Genomic DNA, 24,448 nt, shown 5'->3' on the forward strand with positions numbered 1-24,448 from the left:
AGTGAAAGTAGCAGAAGGTTATACAATACATTTGAGGAGGATTAAGTAAGCATGAAAATAACTGAAGGATATAAATCATATATATGTCAACTAATAAGATTTATATTCTTTTGGTTTCTCTACCCTATACATTTAACAATTACAAATGCAGTCAGAAAACATGTATTGGTACTCTGTATCAGCAAGTACCAAAAAATGAAAGCATTGGCATTGGACTCATTCTGGAAAAACTGGTCCCAGTACAAATAAAGCTTCTATAGGTTTTAGAAACCTATCCTTAAGCAGAGCATGTGTTCTCTGCTTGTACCTTTGATCATTTAAGCCAAGCAGGCCTTCCATAATGCAATTGATTGATCTCTCCCCTTTGGAAAAGCACCCGGAAAATCAGAATGATTGAACTTGTCTATTTTGACATAGGCCTAGATTATTTTTGGTTTGAGGAGACCCATGCTTCAATCGCTTTTAAGGCTCCCCTGGGTATCGCCATCTGCTCTTTTAGCTATATCTTAAAAAGTCAGTATCTGTTCACATAAAAGTGATGTAGTTTAGTAGATATGCTGTATGAAGTGGTCAAACATGTTTTCAAATTGTATTCAGAAAGATGCTAGTAAGAGTTATTTGATCATGTCAAGTAACACCCACTTGAAATTATTTTAAGAACCTGCACTATTTATTCAGGACTGTGGATATTCATGAGGAAATTATGCATGATTCTGTATCAAATGGTAAACATTAGTTAATGATCAAAAGCTCATAGAGCAGACACTCTCAAATATGAAATTTACCTAATTTAAATTACTATCAATATCTGATTAGCAAATGTGTTCAGTGATAAATACATCAATCCATGAAGTACAGCATAATTTCAATAAATATCACATCTGGCTCTTAAAAAATTAGGCAAAACATCTTTTTATTTCCTGATACAGACCATTTTTTAAAAGATGTGATGAGATTAGTGTAATGAACATGATATTGAGAGCGTGGAGAGCCTCTTAAGGCTGGCAAACCATCCAGTGCAGCCTGATTAGTCACAAAAAATAAGCAAAACATATTGGATACCAAAAATACTACAAAAAACCCTCAGAACACCAAAGCCTGTAAGAGGCATTATGGGTATTGAGTTGTTACCGGTTGCAGGCTAGATCAAAGCTTACGAGCATAAAGGTAGTAATTACAGCTTCAGAAAATCCCTGACCTTACGCTGTTGAACCAGGATGATGCATCTCCAAACGAGGAATGCAGAACTCAGAACAGAGAATCTGGCTGCAGTTACACTCCAGCCACAAATGACCTTAGATCTTAGATCTTGTGATACAAATTTGGCTGCACACACTTATTGTTTTCCCTTCTTTTTTGTTTTTCGCTTATGGGTTGAAAAGATGTCCAAAATACCTTGCTGTGAGCAGAGTTTAGATATGTTAAAATGTGCTGCGCCCTTACCTCTCGATAGCAAAATAAACACACAACAAAATGACATTATTCATTAGTAATACCTATTACGAAATCGCCACAGACCAATGGTAGTTTGAAGGTGTTTACCAGCCAGAGCAAACTCTTCTGTAGTGTTCTCTTTGGCAAAATGTTTCAAACTCCCAAAAACAAATTTAATTTTAATCTGATTTTGTTGCACATTTAACCCATTAAGCTGTAATCACATTATCCAAATTTCAGTGACATTTTAATTTCGTCACTATTGTCAATGGTGAACCAATATCTTTTTTGTGTCAAACCCAAAGTCAAATGATTTTCCTTTTTGAGTAAACTATCGCTTTAAGTATTACATGCCCTCCTTATGCATTAAAGCCACATGATTTTGTGTATCGGACTATTTTTCTTAAAGCTAATGTCGTAGCTTCTCTATCTGATGATCACGTTCACATCTGCAAAGCTGACTGAGAGAAGAGCAGCAGGGCTGGAGCCAGGGCTTCCATACTATTTGCAGAGGGGAAAGCTGTATTGGGACTGGCTTTAGACTCTGTGTATGATTGCTTACTGCTGCCCTTATGACCATTAGAACTGAGTAGAACTGGGGCTCAGTGTCTGGACTCAGGGGGGTGCTTTCTGACGGGTCTCTCGACAGGTCATAAAGCAGTGGAGGGTCATGGAACGTGGTAAATGGCTTGATGCAGAAGCAGATATGAGTGTGGAAGCACGCAGAGCTGTTCTTTGGGTAGAAGTCAGGTGTAAAGAAAAAGGCCTTCCAGATTGCACTACCTGGAAACACAGGAAATCTAGTTTTCAAATGCAAAGAATCATCATCTCCTTTATCAATACATTTCTCAATTTACAGTATGGTTAAAAAAAAATATTTTTACACAGATTATGGTCATAGAATAGTCATGTGAAAAAGAAAGTACACTCTTTAGAATTTGATGGTTTTACATATCAGAATATGCTAAAAATCATCTGGGGCCTCATTTGTACAAAACAGGCCCTGAAAGAGGCGTACGCCACTTCCGACGCATAAGTTGTGATTAATAAAAACAAACTTGATGGAAAAATTTGCGAACCTTCACGCAAACTCTGACCCATGCGTACGAACGTATTGGAGATGGAGCAGTTTGGCGACACCGGAGTTACATGTCTTTTTGATCACTTTTAGACAGAAAATCTAAAGAAAATTATACATGTACAGAAAGATAATACAAATATAATTTCACTCACCAAGCCTAACACTTGAAGCAAAGTATATGGGTAGCAATATTCAATTTGAAATGTAATATGCAAAATGACAATGAAATATGTAAAATGGCAATGCATTTCTGTATTTTAATTTACATTGTCCATTATATTTGTGCAACATTTGGTGCAAAATGAAAATGATAATTCTATTATATAATTTACATTTGCCATTTCATACACTAGTTTTAATATGTAAATTGAATACATAGTATGTATCCATCCCTTCTTAAATGTCCACGCCAGCGAGCGCATTGGGCTGTTTAGTGAAACTGACAAGCAAGTAAAACCGTAAATCTTCATTATGAGTCCGAATCATAAATACAGTGCATGTTTACAATAACAGTTTAAATAAATAAATAAATGATTTAAACTATGTTTTACTTCTGATATAAACATTTAGATTAAATATGCCATTCTCATGAATGGAGTTAAACACTTAAACTACATGAAATCATTACTGACAAGTTACAACATTTTTCATATTCAATAAATAGAAATCTTTGTTGTGGATGCAATGCTTTTGAACACTTTTCCTCTGACATGCTGTGTTTTAATGTTTTAACTACAGAGATAATTCTTATCATGATAATAGCAGATAGTCTGAGAAAATAGTTTCCTGCAAATAATGCACAAAAAGGTCTGTTTCCATTAAAAATATAAATCAATTAAAAATACTATTTGTCCAGTGGAAAAGATTGAGAAAAACCTTCTCTGAAATGTGTTTTACACTATTTGATTTATTTATTCAAAAACAAGGCAAAGATAGGCTACTAAATGATTTTTAGTAATGAATGTGACGGCACATCCGTATTTCACATTTTCTTAATGTCTTGTACCGTTAAACATGTTATCACATGGATGAATATGCATATGTAAATGATGAGCAGATGAGGATATGCATAGTAAAACTAGGTGCTGTAAGCTCCATATATGGTTATTTCGGGGAGGATACGCAGTGGAGACACATGTGCGCACAATCTTCCGCTGACTGGGATTTATAAAGTGAATTCTGTGCAGGTTCTGGCGTACGCATGGTTTTAGAAGTCTGAATATTTTTTTTTTGTGTACGCTATTTTTGGCTTTTGGGCGCACGTACACTTTTAGTAAGACTCCTATGCACAGTTTAATAAATGAGACCCCTGGTCGTTAGCAGGTCTTAAAATTAGGTAAAATACAACCTCAATGAACAACAAAAAATGGTATATTACCCTGTGTCATTATATATTTAACAAAAATAAAGACAAAATGGAAAAGCTTTAGGTGACAAACTAAGGACACCCTATGATTCAATTGCTTGTAGAGCCACTTTTAGCAGCAATAAGTTGAAGGAATCTTTTTCTGTATGACAGTTTAAGTCTCTCACATCGTTCTGGAGGAATTTTGGCCCGCTCTTCTTTAAAAAAAAAGTGACATGTGAAGGCCAAGTATGGCAACCCATATCTAGAATTTGTTCTCTGCATTTAACCCATAAAAGTTAGTGAACACACATGAGGAGTAGTGAGTAGTGAACACTGCACACTGTGGATACAGACCAGGTGGGAAGCCATTTTGCTGTGGTGCCCAGGGAGTGATTGGGATGAGGTGCCATGCTCAAGGGCACCTCAGTCATTCATTGAGAATCGAACCCGCAACTTTTGGAATACCAGCCTGACTCTTTAACCATTAGGCCACCACTGCCCCCACAGTTTGCAATCTTGCCTCAGGTCATTGAGGTTTGTGGGGTTTTTTCTTTCTTTTTTTTCTCACAGCTGTCTAAAGGTCCCGCATCAACATTTCAGTCAGGTTGAGGTCTGGACTTCACTGGGTCATTTCAACAACATGATTCTTTTCTTTTTCAGCCATTCTATTGTATATTTGCTAGTGTGCTTGGGATCATTGTCATGTTGCATTACCCAATATCAGCCAAGCTTTAGCTGTCGGACAGATGGCCTCACATTTGACTCAAGAATACTTTGGTATATAGAGAAGTTCATGGTCCACTCAATGACTGCAAGGTGCCCAGGTCCTGTGGCTGCAAAACCAGCCACAAATCATCAACCATCCATCAGCGTGATGGACAGTTAGTATGAGGTGTTTGTGCTGATGCTGTGTTTCGTTTTCACCTAATTTGGTGCTGTGCATTATGGCCAAACATTGGTCTCATCTGTTCAAAGGACATTGTTCCAGAAGTCTTGTGGTTTGTTCAGATGCAACTTTGCAAACCAAAGCCGTGATGCCATGTTCCAATGGCCCGGCTGAATCAGTAATTCATTTTATTACTTTCTTTATTTTAAAGTTTTAAATAGCGATGTAACGTTAAACGAGTATTTATGTAGTGTAAATACAATACATAAGCTACACACTCTATACATCTCGTTAAATATGATTATGAACGTTAATAATTGATAGACACCTGTAAACACTGCGCGCTGACAGGCAGCAAATCATATAACGTTAGGCTATTTACATAACGTCATAACTATAATGTTAACGTGAGCTAAAAATAACAGATTTTTACAATTCTAACTTTAATTGATAACTGAAATGAAATCAACCATCTGTAATATTTAATTAACTTAATTATGAAAAAAATATAATGGAAGTAAAACATTTAGGCCATGAAATAATATTCATTCATTTAATAACATTAAATATGAATGTAATAATTTCTTTTGAATGTATACATTTCATCAACGTTTATCCATACAGATACTGTAAATATTTCACTGAAATATTAATATTTGTTTATTTTTCTCCCTTTTCCTAGTGTGTAATCTGATAATTGGTACTGTTCTGTGTAAGTATTCTGTTCGAATCACTGTCTGACACATTCTCAGTTTTTGCATTGTAGATTTGTCATAGACATTTACAAAAACTTTCTTTACACCTTATATATAACTGTATTTTCATAAACATTTTGCTTATGTTACCTTTTAATATTTTGGGTATCAAATTTTTTAAATGAGATGTGCTTCACCCACTGAACAAATACTGTATTTTTCAGTACAGTGGTGTCATATGTAGCATACATTCTTAGATGTTATTGTACATATTCATGAATAAAAGTTTAAACTGGGTTTATAACATTAAAATGCTGTTTGTCCTCTCTCTTTTCAGTATTCATTGCCATCTAATCCTGATTGCAGAATTGAGCTCCAACCCTAGATAAGCAGATTTGAACCAGTTGATCTAGGTCTTCAGGATCTGCAGAAAGTGCAGACAGCTAAACTCCTCCATGACCAGGACTGGACAACACTGCTGTAAGTGATCCATTTAGTCATGTTCAGAACATATTGCAGAGGATCTCAGCTCTGGCCCTTGAGGACCACTGTCCTGCAGAATTTAGCACCAAGTCCAACACACCTGAACAAGCTAGCCTAATCAAGCTCTTTTGGTTAAAAGAGCAAGTGAAATTGATCAGGTCTGGACATTAACTGCAAGCCAGTGCACTTCGAGGACCAGAGTTGAGAACTCCTGATATATTAATTAGTCAATAATCACTGATGAAAAAAATAATAATAATTTGTATAGATTTATGTAATATGCAATATTACTAATATTCAGTTGTCTTCTCTCTTTTTTCCTTAATTGTGTTGTGTGTCAAACAGCTAAATAAACCCAACAGAGAGCCACTCGGGCACAGGTCACTCTTTTTCTGTGTAAGTATATTTTTGACTGTCAGACACATTCTCTGTATTTTCTTTTATAAAAATGACATATTCATGCTGCAAGTTAAAGTCTTCAATGATTTCTTGATAAAGACATTAAAGGGATTGTTCTTCATGTTGTTCCAAACATGTATTATTTACTTTTTTCTGTGGAATGCAAAAGAAGAATTTTGAATAATGTTTAATCTGTTTTGTCCATACAATGAAAATCCCATTGACTTTTTATCGAGTCATTTTTCGAAATATCAGAAGAATCTTCCACAGAAGAAATAATGCAGGTTTGGAATGACATGAGTGTGAGTTTAAGTTGACAGAATTATCTATTTGTGTTGATAATTTTTGTAAATTGTTCTCATGCTCTCATTTCATCATGCCCTCAATTGGTTCACTCTCTGTATGTTTCTCTCTCAACAACACCACCTACATTTGTTTTTAATATTAATAAAAAACCTGTAACTATTTTTCCGGAACTAAAATTATCCTCCAGTCAAAGTGCAGAAGATTATTTGTTCTCTGAGGTGGAAATGGCCTAGCCCTTGGGAAAACATAAGTGAATAAATTACACTTGGAACAACCCCCGTTTTTTTAATACATTTTTTTATGTTAACATTTCAATTGTTGTTGTTTTTTTTCTCACTTTAGATGCTGACACAGTTAAAGCAGCATCCAAAGGGGTTGATGCTGATCCTAATGCAAGAGACTGGGATGGTGGAAGGAGCAAGTTACTCCGGTATCTGAGGGGATTGATTGATGTGGTTTTGAAAGAATTTTTTTTTTTTGACTTTTTTTTTTTTTACTCAAAATCTTTTTCAAATAAATTCCGCTCTTTTGACAGTTCTGTTCAAACATTCCTGAATTTATTTTCACGATTTACATGCTGACGGCCGGATTACTTTGTTCAAAAGTAGGGCTATTTAAAAAATCGTACTGACCCCAAAGTTTTGAACGGTAATGTATTGTATATATTTTTTACATGACTGTGAATAAATTAAATTATATAAAACTTATGACCACTGTACCCACAGTATATACACACTTTGCACACCGCATGGGTATACCCACTCTGTCCCATAGTGTGGGGCCCACACGTGCCCCGCATTTCACGCCGGTATCTGGGCCCACAGTGGGCTGCCCACAATGGCCCCACATGGGCCTCTATAAGGGTTTGCTGTGGGCCCACAACTGGCCCCATGGGGGCTCACTCTACTTACTGTGGGCCTGCCCACAGTCAGCCCACACTTTTGGGCTGTCCCACTGGGGCCCCACCTGGGTCCCAAAGATTGGGTCCACACGTGCCCCGCATTTCACGCCGATATCTGGGCCCACAGTGGGCTGCCCACAATGGCCCCACATGGGCCTCTATAAGGGTTTGCTGTGGGCCCACAACTGGCCCCATGGGGGCTCACTCTACTTACTGTGGGCCTGCCCACAGTCAGCCCACACTTTGGGCTGTCCCACTGGGGCCCCACCTGGGTCCCAAAGTGTGGGGCCCACACGTGCCCCGCATTTCACACCGATATCTGGGCCCACAGTGGGCTGCCCAAAATGGCCCCACATGGGCCTCTATAAGGCCCTGCCCACAGTCAGCCCACACTTTTGGGCTGTCCCACTGGGGCCCCACCTGGGTCCCAAAGTGTGGGGCCCACACGTGCCCCGCATTTCACGCCGGTATCTGGGCCCACAGTGGCCTGCCCGCAAGGGCCCCATTCGGGCCCCAAAGAAGCATGTTTGCTGGGTGGTTGATGATTTTATTGCTTGGTGTAAGAATGCTTTTTTAAAACTCAATGTCATGAAAACTAAAGAGATGATTATTGATTTTAGATTGAGGGGGAAATTAATTGATGATAAGCAAATAAGTATTAATGGAGTGGGTATCCAGAGTGTTGAACAGTACAAGTACTTGGGTACTGTATTAGATTGTAAATTGACTTTTTCCGCAAATACTGATGCCTTGTGTAAGAAGGGGCAGCAAAGATTGTATTGTTTGCGGAAATTACGGTCATTTAATGTGGATAAAACATTGATGTGTATGTTTTATAGATTCTATATTGAGTCGTTTATATCCTTTTCACTGTTGTGCTGGTTCAATTCTCTGAATGTGAAAAATAAAAAAATGTATTGAGAGGATGGTTAATCAAGGAAGTAATATAACGGGGAGGAAGCAGATGACCATGGCTCAGTTGTACCAGAGACAGGCTTTGGATAAAGCACAGAAAATTTTGTTAGAAGATTCTCACCCCTTGTATTATGAGTTCTATCTTCTCCCGTCTGGTAGCCGGTATAGAAATCCGCTCAGTAAAACTAATCGGTTTAAAAATTAATTTGTTCCCTCAGCTGTAAAGTTTTTAAATTCTAGGTAAATGTATTTTTTTGGGTACCTTTCTTTTCTAATTTTTTCGTGTATGTGACATTGTTTTATGTGTATGCCTGTTTGCTGCAACCAAATTGCCTTCGGGAAATGAATAAAGATGAACTGAACATTTAACATGTTAACTGAGGCCTGTAGAGTCTGAGGTGTAGTCACTGATCTATATAGAATGACTGGATAGCTCATGACGTCATAAACAGTGAAGCCACCGTGCCGCCATATTGGTATTCCCTAGTGAGCTCACGCGTTCTATTGAATCAATAGGAAATTGTATGATTTGACTGAGAAAACATTGCCTAAGGAGACACCGTTTTAAAATCTAAAGTCTCCCTGTCCATTCTTAACACTCAAACACCCAGAATCATTTAAATGGATATTTGTATAAGTCGAAAAATTTTCCTGCTTATTAAAAATTGCATTACATTAAGATGTAGCTAAATCAACTGTACGACAGTAGGCAAATATAATTATTTCAGTAAATTTCTTCAAGCTAAACCGAACTTTTATTTTGACGGGTTGCCGTGAAGACCTTTGAGTTTCTGTGTGTGTTATGATATGACGATAGTTTTTCTCAAATGAAGCGGTAAAATGCTCATGAAGTGACACTCAGATCGGCTCTGGAGAGGAAGTTCCTCATGTCCTCATATCGTGAGGCAGAGACTGAAACCTGCGCGAGCGTCACGCATGCTTCTGCGTGTGTGTGTGTGGTAAATTAAACCGCGCGTCTGCGCCATTCATTCCCACAGAGACAAGCAGACCATGCAGGGTTAATAGCCACGTTTTTTGCGGTTTGATATTCACAGACACTAGTATAATACATCGTGGTATAACTTAGGCTACATTGGTTAAAGTGCTCCTAGTAACAAAGTTAGTCTGGAGCCTCGATCGCGCTTAGATAAACACTGAAGCGATTGAAAGCAGCTATTAGTGGGTACCGAGAATATAAATTACCCGGTAGGCCTACTGCAGAAATGCTGGTATCGTCCCATTTTCAAAATTTCAGTACCGACTTGGTAACTTAACGAAGTAACATTACCGGTTCTTTTGACAACACTAGTAGAAGAATTAAGTTACTCTTGCCTCGGAAAAAACAACACAGGAATAGCGACAATTGTACATATAAATTACTACTTATAGGGTTTGAATTACAACCTGTGGGCAGTTTTTCTACATCCTTTTGTGAACGTCGTTTTACACTTGTATGCTGCACAGCGGGTCATCTTAAAAGTACCGTCGAAGCTACCAAAATCTGTATAACGGCCGTTGGAGCCCTCTGCTGGTAGGGAATCGTAAGATGGCCGCTTGAACACTTCCGGTGGCTTCACTGCCTGGTGGCAGTTTAGAACGTCAAGAGCTAACCAGGCATTCTATATGGATCAGTGGGTGTAGTTTTTGGGTGTTTCGCAATTTCTCTGAGCATTGCACGGTCTAACATTTGCTGGGATGTCCACTCCTGGGAATATTGGCAACTGTTTTGAATGTTTTCCACTTGTGAATCAGATTGATGGCAGCAACAATTGCTTCACCAAGATCATTGCTGGTGTCCTCCTTGGCATTGTGTTAACACACACCTGAATGCTCCAGACCAGCAAACTGCCAAAACTGCTGGTTTTATAGGGATGATGACACTTGCTGATGATCAATTAATCAAAGACATTTGATTAGCAGCACCTGCTTTCTACTAACCCTCTTAATTCCTATAAAGCAGTAAGTGTGAAGTTAGTAGCTTTTCCATTTTGGCCTAGTTTTTGTTAAATAATGACATGTGTCAGGTGTAATGTGTCAGCTGTAATATGTCATGTGTTGTTGTTCATCTGAGGTTGTAATTATCTAATTTTAAGACCTGCCAAGGACCATGATTTTTTATTATGTCCTGATACATAAAACCATATAGTTCAATAGGGTGTCCTTTCTTTTTTTCACATGACTGTATATATTTCAACCTTTCAACCCCTTTACAATGCGAGTAAATCACTCGAAAATGCAACCGAATTTCACACAAGGCGACTAAACATTGTCTTTAATTAGTCAACAGCTAGTAAATTGTACGATTTCAGTCGCCTGTAATTGAGTTAGAGGCAAAAAAAAATACGTTTAGCGCAGATATAATTTCATTGCCTACTGAGCTTTACGCCCCCCTTCGCTTTCTCTCACACACACGCATTCACTGTGAGAGAAAGGGAAAGTATATGCAAAGCTCGTTGACTGAACTGTCACTGTCCCGATCGGACCAGTGCCGAATCGTCACAAAAGTTTATCAATTGCATGCGTTTTGAAGCCTTGCCAATTTAAACATCAAAGCACAAGATGACGCGAAAAATAAGTTTGTGAAGTCTTATGTGTGCAAACTGCACAACTGAAGCACGTGCCCAGAAAGCAGCGTCTGACAGCTTGTGAATCTTGTGTTTTAACGGACAAATTTCACACAAAATGATGACAAAATGTCTGTCTTGGCGAGTATCCTGGTAAACACAGTCGGTTATGTCTTAAGTGAACGTAAACAGTTGAAAAAGAAAATGCATGTGTACAGTATCAGTTTATTGGATCCATACAATATTTATTAAAGTGACAGCAGCCTAATATTCCTACTGCTGTCTGTTTTTAATGTTAATCAAACAACTAATTCACTGCAAAAATCACTCATTTACTAAATAACTTGTGTAATTTAATAAGGATTCATCTATATTTAATTTATACACTGATGTCTATGCAGAGTTATTTTAAATTTGATTAGGCTGATTTATTCAAAATATGTACCTATTCTAATCCTAGATCTACCTGTAAAACATGAAAAGCACTGTTTATTTAATTTGTATCTTTGTTTTATTGTTTATTTGTGCTATTGCTTGTAGTGTGATTATTTGTTTTTATTTTATTACAAACAGTTTCCTTGACTTTAATAGTGTTTGAAATGTATATTTAATATTACTTATTTTTTTCTATCTATCTACCTATCTATATATCTATCACTCTTCAAGTGATTCAAGATAGAGAGATAAACTCAAAAGGTGTACTTTACAACTAACAGACTAAAAGTAATTATTTAGATGATCAAAATAGTTATTAGTTGTTCATGAGAGGTGGGTGCATTGAAATTAGGACTCACTGTTAGGAGGGTGCCATCTGACAGCATTCAATTCGGCATTGCAGTAATGAAACATAAATTCATGTTCAGAACGCTCCACTTGCCCTTGCAGCAGAGGCAAGAGATCATGGCCATCAATAATTCTGTAATAGAAACCAGTTGTAATGCACTGCAACTACTAGCCTATTTAGTGAATCTATTTAGCAGTTTGGGTGGCCAAAACACAAAACATCATTATTCTATAGTAATTAGCTAATGTGGGCATATGTTCATCTTATTAAGTGACTAAAAACACAACCTAATCTATTGATTTCTGTACATCCAAATATTTCAATGTATCTCCTGATTATTAGCATCTTATTATATCTGCATCTTGTATCTGTTGTCTCCGTAACCAAATTCTTGACTGACAGATCTTGTTGCTAGGCTACAGATTCTCACCTGTCACTAGGTATGGAAGCACCAGCTAAATTCAGCACCGTGGGGAAAATATCCATGTTGCTAGTGGGCTCATCAATGACCTTCCCAGCAGGCAAGACACCTGGCCAACGAAGAATCCCCGGTATCCGAATCCCACCTTCCCAATTGGTAGACTTGCCAGCTGCTCCAGTGAGGGTATGGAGAAACAGAGGGAGTGAAATCTAAGTTACTGTTCAACTTTTAAACTGAAAATAATGATGAAATGTAATGCTTTGTTCACAAGGGTTGATAAACTGGCCGTCAGGACTATTCTATGGGCAAACCCTCGGACAGAATACCTTTGTATATGCTGCTATAACCCCCGTGCATCTCTCCGTGAATGGAAATCTCTTCCAGGTGAGGCCCCTGATCTGAAGTCATGTAAACCAGAGTGTTTTGCTTTAAGTTTAAGCGCTCCAGAGTCTTTATGATTTGACCTAAGAACAGCAACAGCGCAGTGAGAAGTCAGACCGACAATAAGATCAATATTAAAATACTAAAATCAACCTGGTGCAACATTTAGGTTATCTACTTATCTTAACTACTTAAAAAGCTAAACCTTCCAGTGCAATGCAGTACTGAATTGATTTCTCAAACATTGTCACTTGGGGTTTGTTTAAACCCATAACACTAAAAAATAAACTTCAAATCATTTACATGTAGCACACACTTTTATTTAACCAATTTACAATTGAGACCACAGTTTTAATTATTTTGTGTTTTTGGGTTTATAGTAAGTGATCTGATTACACTTTATGTGATTCAAGTTCAATTGATGCCTGAAGAGGAGCATCACTACTTAGTAGATACTTAGTAGATCTAGTGGATGATGAGAGTTTTTTCTACCAGTTCAGTTCAAACCTCTTAACATGCACTACAGACTCTATTCAAACTTTGTTTTGTCTATGTATATTTAAACGTTCTACTATAATATAAATGTAAGAATACATTCCAAATATCCTTCATTGATAACTGGCGTCCTTGTAAAATCTGCATACTGAGTTGCGACTGGTCTTTTTTCCATGCATTTGCATTTTGAATTGTACTTGGCATTTTTTCATGCATCTGAAGTATTTACAGGGATAGTTCACCCCAAAATTAGAATTCTCTAATTTCCCTTTTATGAATTTATTTATTCTGCAAAATTATATTTTGTAGAACATTGGTAAGCAAACACTTTTGGTTACCATTGACTTCCATTATATGGATGAAAAACCAGTGAGACATTTTTCAAAATATCTTTCATTCTTTGAAATTCATTCAGGTTTGGAATAGGGTAAAGGTTGAGTAAATGATGACAGAATTGTCAGGTTTAGGTGATCTATCCCTTTAACCCTCTATAGCCACCATTACACTGCAAAATGGACAAAAGTGCTAATACACAACTTCATTAACACAGAACTAAAGTTTAAACTTTGTTCTTGAAATTTAAACATAAAACATTCAGGAAATGCAAATCTAGTTATTTTTTATTCTACCAGTCAAAGGTTTTTATACAACTGACTGAATGTAGGATATGATCTTAAAAAACAAAGCTCACGCTTTAATACTTCAATAATACTTGACAAAAATAAATTGTGTCTAGACATAAATTCCTTAAAAAATCTTTAACTCAAAGACAAAAAAAAAAAAAAATCTAATTATTTGGTAACCACCTTAATGGTATCAATTTATTAATTCTGCTTATTCTCCCGAATACTCAAGTATGACTAAGTTAACTGTCCTTCGCTTTGTAGGATTGAAAATAATCCAAGATATCTGAAATGAACAAAGACATTTGATTTACTGTTTTCCACCCTGTGGCGAGGAGGGTGTGGTTCAGTGAGGTCTGCAACAGGAGAGAGAGGCAGGAGACGAGGTGTGTAAGTAGGTCAAGTGCAAATGACAAACACCTGTGTATTGTTTCAGTAATTGGCATGGAGAGACAGGATAAAAGCCACCAGGAAATGGATACAGAGAGAGAGAGAGAGAGAGACTGGGACTTCGTGCGTGTCTGAGAACTGAGGACTGGAAACCCAAGTGCTGCAGTGAAATAGTTGATTTACTGTTATTTGCGCAGAGCGCAACCTTTTGTTTGTGATTTCTTGGATTTACTTAAAACGCACGAGTCTCAGTCAGCTAACCCACTCTTCTTCCTTCCTCACACTAAAATCATCACACACACCCTCTTTCCCCAATGACCATTTGGAGTCCCTAAAGGCACAGAGGTGCTGATAGTGATCAAGGCCTGTAGGTCAAGATGTGTGTACTTTGGGGGTCTATGAATTGTCACACTGTGGGTCATCTTTACTCTCCACTTCAATATTACTATCACACTGTACAGCCAGTGAGATCAAAACAACCACACAACGTTAACCCGGAACTACTATAACATAACCTCTCCCTTAAAGGTACAGTCCCTTGGTGAATGTCTCTTTCAGTCTTACTTGTGGGTCACCACAACACCTTAGTACCATGGGGGAAGTTGTATTTATCTGATTGGTCAGTTTGAAAGTCTCACATTTGGGTTTTAGACACATGGTCACGGAAGGGATAAATTAAGATTTTAACTGTTGCTCACTCTCTCTCTCTCTCTCTCTCTCTCTCTCTCTCTCTCTCTCTCTCTCTCTCTCTCATAACATTTGACATATAAACTGAATACAATTAATGGTATAAGTTCATCTCATACATATATTTTGTAACTATTTTAGTAACCATAACCATATTTTGTCATTAAACCTTTGACAAAGTGGGCTGTTTTACAAATAATGTGCTAACTAGTTTTGATTTGGTATTGACTTTGAAGTGCTACCTATTGCAATACAATATTGTCACTCTATATAGCAACGCTCTCCCACATATTAAGCTATTGTAACGGTGCTTATTTCTGTCATTGGTATAAGTAGCAGTAGGTGGTAATAGGCAAGAAATGTACAGTTCCCTTTCGTGGGAACTCCTACGTCTCGTCGGAGGAGTTTCCAGCGAATTGGGATCACGCTAGGGAGACCAACTGCCTACGAGTGAACTAAAATGAGTCAATAAACATTGGCATGCAAGATTTGCATTCCGCGTGCCGCCTACCAGTGCGGGTATAAAGCGGAAGCAAGCGCACACACATTATGCTTTTTGCTTCGGAGCCGACCGGTTGTGTCCTCTGAGTGAATGAGTTTCAAGAAAGTGTTTTCTTCGTGCTCAACGAGTCTGCTCTTTTCCTGGATCTCTCTGTGTTGGTGTGACGGCGCTTCAGTGATCTTCGCGAGCCCCCGGCTGCCGGTTGTGATTACACGTAATCTACATCTTTCAAAAGAGCTGTTTTCACAGCCGGTATTCGGTTGAGTGCACACAGCGGGCTTGCAGTTTCCCCGCTGTGTTGCCGCGTTGATCCCTGTGTGCTTCAGCACAATAAGAGAGCATTCTCTAAAAGAGTAACACGGGTGAAGATCGCGTCCTTTTCAGGATGACGTTTCATTCGTGTGTTTCTGGATTCGGTCAATATCTGCCGCCGGTTGATGGTCAGGATCGCTGTCTCTCGTGCTTGGGCCTCGCGCACGCTGAGGCAGCGTTCGTGAACGAGTCATGTTCTCACTGCGGGAACATGACCATCGCGATGCTTAGATCGAAACTAAGGTCCCTTAGACGAGGGGGAGTCCCTTTGGAGATTCCCCGATCTAGTTCTTCTTCTGGTTCACTTCAGAAGAAGACTACTTCGGCTAATCCCATTGGTGGTCTGAGGGTTACAGTGAGGAATGTCCAGCCGGGTGAAAGACCCCCGCCGGCTCCTCACTGTTCAGCATCGCTGCCATTGGAGCCTCCGCAGGAGCGCGCTGGGCCATCACGTGTGGTCCCAGTCGTTTCCTTCAGGGCTCTGCCGGAGGATCAGATGTCGATCGCTGCATCGGAGGGAGAGCGGTCATCTTCTGGAGATGACGACCCGACTGCGTTGCCGAGCCGGATCCGGAAATGGGTGCTATGCTTTTCCGGGCGGCCGCGAGTGTCGGGCTCGAATGGAACCCTTCACCGTGTCCCGAACCCTCGCGGCTCGACGATTGGTATCTCGGGGAGGCTCGTGCTGGTTCTCAGGCCCCTGCCCGGTTCCTTTCTTTCCGGAGGTGCATGACGAGGTGACGAGATCGTGGATGGCCCCTCTGGCGGCCAGACACAGGTCGACTCCCTCCTCCTCCCTCACCAATCTCGATGGCGGGGCAGTGAAGGGATACGTAGGTATCCCCCCAGTGGAAGGGTCGGTTGCGATGCAATTGTGTCCTAAGGCCGCGTCCACCTGGCGGGGTGACCCTACACTCCCCTCCCGCGCCTGTAGGTTCTCTTCCAGTCTGACTGGAAAGGCCTACAGCGCATGCGGAGAAGCTGCTTCTGCCCGGCATGCCATAGCGCTTCTCCAGGTCCACCAGGCCAAAGCGCTCTCTGACATGCAGGAGGGTGGTACCAACCCAGGGGTGCTCCAAGAGCTGCGTACGACGACGGACCTCACCCTCAAGGCGACGAAAGTCATCGCACGCTCCCTGGGTCGGGCGATGTCCACGCTGGTGGTCCAGGAGCGACACCTCTGGCTCACCCTGGCCGATATGCGCGAGTCGGACAAGTCCAGGTTCCTGAACTCCCCCATAACCCAGGGTGGCCTCTTCGGCGACGCGGTGGAGAGATACGCCCAACAGTTCTCCGCCGCCCAGAAGCAGTCGGAGGTTACCAAGAATATCATGCCTCGGAGACGGCCTGCTGCTGCCCCGTCCCTGTCGCCTGCGCCTCCGGCTGCTCGTCGGCGAGGGCGACCTCCTGCCGCCGCCTCCGTCCCTACCCAGCCTAGGCAGCAGCCCCCTAAGCAGCAGGGTGCCGGCCGCAAGAAAGCTGTCCAGCCCGCTCGGGAGTTGTCTAAACCTCCCGGGAAGAGGAGAGAGAAGCGACCCTGAGACGGGCGACCCAAAGGACGCAGTGGCTGCTCGTCGGGAGGGAACCTCTATTCCTCTCCTTCCCCCGGAGGAGGGCCGGGTGGATAATCTTTTTTTTCCTTTTCTTTCTGTTCTGAAACCCAGAGTTTCAATAAAAGAGCAGTTTCTACTTCCTCTGGGTCACTCACGGTCGAGACGGGCAGCCGAGGTTCGCCCAAGTGCCTCGTCACTCCCAGTCTCCCCCGTCCAAGAGGGTCAGAATGACAGTGTGCACCACCACGTCGCTCTCATTCCCCTCATCCCAGCGCTCAGACGCCAGTGACGCCGCTACGGCCTTGTCGCTCTAGTCTCCCACTGGGCAAGGAGGTGCGGAAATCAGGACTCGACGCCTCCGGGCATCCCTCCTCATTTCCCCTCCTTCCGGCCTTACACAAGCTCCCGTTCAAAATGCTCACGCAGAAACACATCTTCGAATGCATCCGTCCCCAGGATTGGTTTGCAGCGATCAACCTGAAAGACGTGTACTTTCATGTCTCGATTCTTCCTCGTCACAGACCATTTCTTCGGTTTGCGTTCGAGGGTCGAGCATATCAGTACAAGGTCCTACCCTTCGGCTTGGCCCTGTCGCCCCGTGTCTTCACGAAAGTCGTGGAGGCGGCCATTGTTCTCATGAGAGAACATGCCGTTCGCGTTCTCAACTATCTCGACGACTGGCTCATAATAGCTCACTCGCGAGATCTGTTGTGCGAACACAGGGACTTTGTGCTCCAGGTCAACTGGGACAAGAGCAAACTCTGCCCTACGCAGAGGATCTCTTATCTCGGTATGGAGTTGGACTCGGTCGGTCCAACTGCACGCCTCACCGAGGAGCGCGTCCAGTCAGTGCTCAACTACCTCAAGTCTTTTCAAAGCAAGTCTGCGGTCCCACTGAAACAGTTTTAGAGGCTCCTGGGGCATACGGCAGCCGCGGTAACGCTACTCTGCCTGCTTCATATGAGACCGCTTCACCGCTGGCTTCACGATCGAGTCCTGAGATGGGCGTGGCAGAGCAGCACGTTCCGGGTCAACATTACCCCGCACTGTCGCCAAACCTTCATTCCTTGGTCGGACCCTGCGTTTCTACGCGCCGGAGTTCCCTTCGTCCAGGTGTCCAGGCATGCTGTGGTTTTCACAGATGCCTCTGCCAATGGATGGGGGGCCACGTACAACGGGCATGCAGTTTCAGGTCTGTGGACGGGGCCTCAACTGCGTTGGCACATCAACTGCCTAGAGTTGCAGGCAGTACGCTTAGCCTTGTGCCGCCTCAAGGGGCTGCTTCTGCACAAGCATGTGCTGGTCCGTACGGACAGCACTGCGACTGTTGCGTACATCAACCGTCAAGGTGTTCTACGCTCCTGTCGTATGTCTCGACTCGCCCGCCATCTCCTCCTATGGAGTCAGAAGCATCTGAGGTCGCTTTGGGCCATTCACATCCCTGGAGCGCTCAACCGTGTAGCCGACGAGCTCTCAAGGCAGCCGCCTCTTCCGGGAGAATGGCGACTCCATCCCCAGGTGGTCCAGCTGATTTGGGGAATCTTCGGAGCCGCTCAGATAGATCTGTTTGCCTCTCCGGACACGACCCATTGCCGGCTGTTTTATTCCCTGACCGAAGGATCCCTCGGCACGGATGCACTGGCACATAGCTGGCCCCGGGGCCCTCGCAAATATGCGTTTCCCCCAGTGAGCCTGCTCGCACAGACTTTGGTGCAAGGTCAGGGAGGACGAGGAGCAGGTCCTGCTTGGTGCGCCGTATTGGCCCAACCGGACTTAGTTTGTGCAACTCATGCTCCTCGCGACAGCCCCTCCTTGCCCCATTCCTCTGAGAAAGGATCTACTTTCTCAGAGACGGGGCACCCTATGGCACCCACATCCAGACTTCTGGAATCTTCATGTCTGGTCCCTGGACGGGACGCAGAGGTTCTAGATGGCCTACCACAGGCTGTGGTTGACACCATCAGTTTCGCTAGAGCCCCCTCTACGAAGCGACTCTATGCGTTGAAGTGGAACCTGTTCGTCGATTGGTGTTCTTCCCACCGGGAAGACCCACGAACTTGCCCGATCAGAGTCGTGCTTTCCTTCCTGCAGGATGGGTTGGAGAGAAGGGTGTCTCCCTCCAAGCTCAAAGTGTATGTTGCCGCAAAAGCCGCTCATCATGATGCAGAAGAAGGTTAGTCATTGGGAAAGCACAACCTGATCATCAGATTCATTAGGGGCAGAGGTGGGCACAAATACATCAACAACTATTTTGTTACAAAATACAAATACTGGCTTACGAAATGTAACAAAATAAAATACAAAATACTGATGTGGAAAATGTATTTAAATAAAATACAAGTAATTAGTATTTTGAAAATACTAAAATACTCCCACAATAATCTTGTCTTTTTTATTTATTACTGAAAGGTCAATAACAAATAGTAGCAATAACACAAATATGAGAAATATGTAAATTCAAAATGACGAAGTAGCAAAATAAAAAAGTATGGGCATTTCCGCCCATACATTTCCGTATGGGCTAAATCCGCCTCATAATCCGCACCCCGTACCCTCTTGGGACTTAACTCTAGTGCTCAGAGCACTTTAGAGGCCCCCTTTTGGGCCATTGCAAACGGTTGAGATTAATATCCTGTCTATAAAGACAGCTCTCCTGTTGGCTTTGGCCTCCTTTAAGATGGTAGGGGATTGTTCTGAGACCCCGCGTCGGATATGTGCCCAAGGTTCCTACCACTCCTTTTGTAGATCAGGTAGTGAACCTGCAAGCGCTGCACCCGGAGGAGGCAGACCCAGCCCTCGCTTTTCTCTGTTCCGTCCGCAACCTGCGTTGTTTATGTGGACAGAACGCAAAGCTTCAGGACCTCAGATCAGCTCTTCGTCTGTTACGGAGGCCAGCAGAAGGGGAAGGCTGTCTCCAAGCAGAGGTTAGCCCACTGGCTAGTGAATGCTATCATCCGGGCTTATGCTTCCCAAGACGTGCCTTGCCCACCTAGGTTGAGGGCACACTCTACAAGGACTTTGGCGCAAGGCGCCTCGCTGACAGACATCTGTAGAGCTGCGGGCTGGGCGACACCTAACACGTTCGCTAGATTCTATAGCCTCCTTGTTGAACCTGTTTCCACCCGTGTACTCGCTACGGCCAATAACGCGAGGAATTAGGTTATGTCGGCTTCCTACGCCATTCCCGCCTCTTGGCCGGATACGTGCGTCTTCTTACTCTGTTGTTTCCCCAACATACGGCTAACCTCGTGAGTTCCTCCATCACCCCTTCGGCACCAGGCGAGGCGGATCGCCCGGCGCCATGTCTATTACCTCTCGTAGGAGTTGTGTGTAGATTGGGTGGCCTACAGTGGTCCCTTCTGCGACCCATTTTCTCCACGATCCAGCTACCCTCCGGGCTAGCATCGTGTCTTCCCCTCGACAGACCATTCTGTCGTCCTTGCTAAGTACGCTCCCACCCCTCGGGCTGGGACTACCTCAAGGACTGCTATGTGTTTCACTACCCCACGGGTTAGTACACGTCTATTCCAGTGCCTCCCTTCGGGCGGGCAGGGGCTTCCGCAGCGTTCCCTCCCACAGGTTGGGCACGCTTTCCCAGTGTTATCCATATCCAGAACAGCGGTGTGATTTTCCTAGCTAGCTCCCGCCAAAGACGACAACAAACTGCTCCGGCGGGCAGCTAAGCTGGGCGCTGGAAGGGGCCAGCACCATGGCATTTTGTTAGGGATCCCAATTCGTTGGAAACTCTTCAGACGAGACGTAGCAGTTCCCACGAAAGGGAACGTCTCGGTTACGCATGTAACCCTCGTTCCCTGAGTAGGGAACAGAGACATCTCGTCCCGTCGCCATACTGCTGTACCTTCACGAGGACTGGACACCGTCCGGCTCCGAAGCGAAAAGCAAAATGTGTGTGCGCTTGCTTCCGCTTTATACCCGCACTGGTGGGCGGCGCGCGGAATGCAAATCTTGCATGCCAATGTTTATTGGCTCGTTTTAGTTCACTCGAAGGCAGTTGGTCTCCCTAGCGTGATCCCAATTCGTTGGAAACTCCTCCGACAAGATGTCTCCGTTCCCTACTCAGGGAACGAGGGTTACATACGTAACCGAGACGTTTTCTACCATCATGCTAATAAAGTTTCTTTAGTCATTCGGCAGTCTTTCAGACTGAACCCCTGCACGAAATCCACCCTTACAGCTTTAAAGGGTAACTAAACACTAAAACAACTTTTTTTAGTTAATGATCTGTAAGAATGGAGCTTCATAAATGCTGTTCATTGATTCGAGTAAATTTTTTGACATTTGGGTTTAAAATGTTTTAATTCTAAAAGCCAATTCAATATATGGTGTAAAAACGTCGGAGTGCTGCCCTCTTCAGGTTGAACGGTGGCTACTGCAGTTGAATTTTCCTATTGGAAGTTGTGGTACCCTCTGACGTCAGAGGCTACCAGCTAACCACGCCCTTGCCTACAGAGAGATGCGTCTCAGGTGCACGCCCCCCCTCCAGTGGGCTCTGCCCACTTTTCCATTGCCAGTGGGTGGAGTCAGGCTCTGACCAGGGGTTTAGTTACCCTTTAAAATGGTCGCCCTTGCACAACAGTGATGAGAGTATCCATTCTGTGCTATAAACAATGCCCTTACTGCATTTATATGGTAATTATACTCATTTTTCGCACAAAAAAAACTTTTGACTTAGACTTTAGAACCTATTCATTGTGTACTTTTAAGGGACAACCATTGGTTTGTGATACATTTTTTCTGGGCTCAGCTACCTCAGAAGATAAATTTAGCAAATCTGATAAATCAGATTAATTAAAGGCAAAAAAAGCATAAAGATGTAGTTCAGTTTGAGATAATAGCCTAGTTCATTGTGCAGTCAGCTTCACTGATAATAACAGAGATGTTTGAGATTGCGATGAACATGAAATGTTTATGTCAGCTTTTTAGGAGCAACAGAAACCTGTGCTTAAAAAAAAAAAAATCGAGAATCGAATCTAACCGTGACCTTAGAATCGAAAATGTAATCGAATCGAGGATTTGGAGAATCGTGACACCCCTAATTAAAAGTTAATGAAAGTTATCATGAGGATTGTAAAGTTTAAAGCAGATGTCTTAACAAATGTCAGTAGACGGAAAGATACTAAAACGAGCCATTCATTCATAAATACGAAGAATTGCTGTGAAAATACAGACCGGAAGACAAAAGACAATGAGCGCAGCGCTGAAAAGGAGCGGGGCTACATAAGGTCTATATGTGTTTGTTGATCATTTCATTTCAAACTTATTTTCCAAAGCAGGGGTGTCAAACTCCTGGAGGGGCACTGTCTTGCACAGTTTAGCTCCAACCCTAATAAAACACACATGAACCAGCTAATTAAGGTTTTTAGGATTAATAGAAGCTTCCAGTCAGGTGTTCTGGAGCTGGTTGGAGCTACAATAAAAACTAAAATCATTTGCTGTGTTTGAAAATCGCTCCCTATACCTTCATTCACTATTCCCTACATCAATCCACTTGAAAGAGTGAATGAAAACAAGTGAGTGAATTCAGACACTGAGGGCTGCTGATTTTGCATAGTTTGTGCTTGCCGTTTAATAATAATCATTTGAAATGTAGCAAACTCGCAGATCCAGTAGTAATGAAAAGATGTATATTGACTAGCATAAACCTAATTAAACAATTTAATAACAAATAAAAAAAGGAATTGGACCAGCACGGTTTGGAAAATGGATGGATGATTCAGCTGTGGCACCATCTCCTGGCGAGACGGGGGAATTCATTCAGTGCACGATTCTCGCAGTGCATTATGAGTATTCTCTAGCCGTTGAGCGTACACCGATTAAACACCCGTTATTGCCGTGCATTGTGGGTTTGAATGAGTGCACTCAATAACGTCCACTATGATTTGGTATTGGGGTATGGTACAAATGGCTGTCCCCTCAAAAATAGTGCCCTATTTAAGTGTATCGGGGGCTATTTCGGACAGAGCCCTAGACACATGTGCCTTAAAGTTTAAGGCACATGTGACTAGGGCTGTAAAAGATACTCTACCCAGAAAATGAAAATTCTCATTATTTACTCACCCTCATTCCATCCCTTGTGTATATGACTTTCTTTCCTCTGAAGAACACAAACGAAGATTTTGAGAAACATAATCTATCTCTATGAATCCATATTATGCAAGGTGTGCTTCAAACCACTAAAATAAACATGACAGGAATCTACACAACCTAAATTGATGAAGCAATGTCTTCTGAAGCCAAATGATAGATGTGTGTGTAAAATACAAACTTTTAACGATAAACCATAATTTCCGGTCAACTGTCATACACGGCTGTCATGACAGCACCGTGAAGCATAACGTCAGCATGTTGTGAAATATGAGGAAAGCACAGAGGATTGTCACGTCTCACGTAAGTTTAGCTACATACTGATGTTTATGTGAAGTGTGAATCCATATGAACCCATGTATGACACTTGGCCGGAAGCACTACTTTATATTTAAAAATAAAATAAAAAATACACACACCTTAAGTTTTGCTTCAGTAGACATTGATTCATCAACTGGGGTAGTAAATATTCCCCATTCAATTTACATACATTTCAGATCAGATCAGATCAGAAGATCAGATCAGAATCAGATCAGAATCAATTTTATTGCCAAGTAGTGTTGTGCACATACAAGGAATTTGCTTTGGTAATAAGATGTTACCGAGGCTGCTATATCAGCGCCAACTTGAGAAAAAAATACAGCATGACATGAGGAGAGGTGAGGAGAAAAAAAGGCGACCCCCAGACTATGCTCCTGTAAGGAGAACAGTCTGGGAACAGGAAAAAACACCTCAGCAACATTAGCACATAAACAGTACACTCTACAAACAAGACATTGCAACATGGTGGGGAGTGGGGGATGGAGGTAGTCCAGCCCAGGCAAGCAGCATCCGGTCCTGCAGCCATTATGGCGCTGGTCACAGACCCGCCTGTCAGACTGGGGGTACGAAGCGGCGAAGGCGTGGGATGGGGTGTGGGTTAGGTGCATATCTGTGTGTGTGTAAGTTCATGTGTGTGTAGGCCTGGAGAGAGTCGCTAAGCCAGCACCATAATCTAGGAGCCTCAGTCCGCAGGATTGTCATAGCGATACACAGCAAGTTGCCATGGAGACAACCTTGATCATGTCCCAGGCAGAGTCAACAATCAGCAGGTGTCTGAGGGCAGGAGAGAGTCGGGGAAGGAATGCAAGAGCGGCTCACTGCAGTGCTCTTCCGGGAGAGTTGTCGTTCCAGCAGCGGCCTT

General features: G+C 42.4%; 1 protein-coding gene across 3 annotated transcripts in view; it reads right to left on the reverse strand.

Moving 5' to 3' along the window:
- Nucleotides 1-896: 896 nt before the first annotated feature.
- Nucleotides 897-24,448, reverse strand: part of sts (steroid sulfatase (microsomal), isozyme S) — a 95,968-nt gene continuing 72,416 nt past the window's right edge. For all 3 annotated transcript variants that reach the window (XM_077246803.1, XM_077246802.1, XM_077246801.1), the window contains exons 7-10: nt 12,544-12,681; nt 12,227-12,386; nt 11,807-11,928; nt 897-2,217 (exon numbers count right to left, since the gene is read on the reverse strand). In XM_077246803.1, coding sequence (XP_077102918.1) covers nt 1,844-2,217; nt 11,807-11,928; nt 12,227-12,386; nt 12,544-12,681 — 794 coding nt within the window. In that variant the 3' untranslated portion in view covers nt 897-1,843. The remainder of the gene's footprint in view (nt 2,218-11,806; nt 11,929-12,226; nt 12,387-12,543; nt 12,682-24,448) is intronic.

This window comes from Siphateles boraxobius, unplaced genomic scaffold, assembly GCF_051911475.1.
Source record: "Siphateles boraxobius isolate OS27281-9 unplaced genomic scaffold, OSU_SipBor_1 29, whole genome shotgun sequence".
NCBI classification, from domain to species: Eukaryota; Metazoa; Chordata; class Actinopteri; order Cypriniformes; family Leuciscidae; genus Siphateles; species Siphateles boraxobius.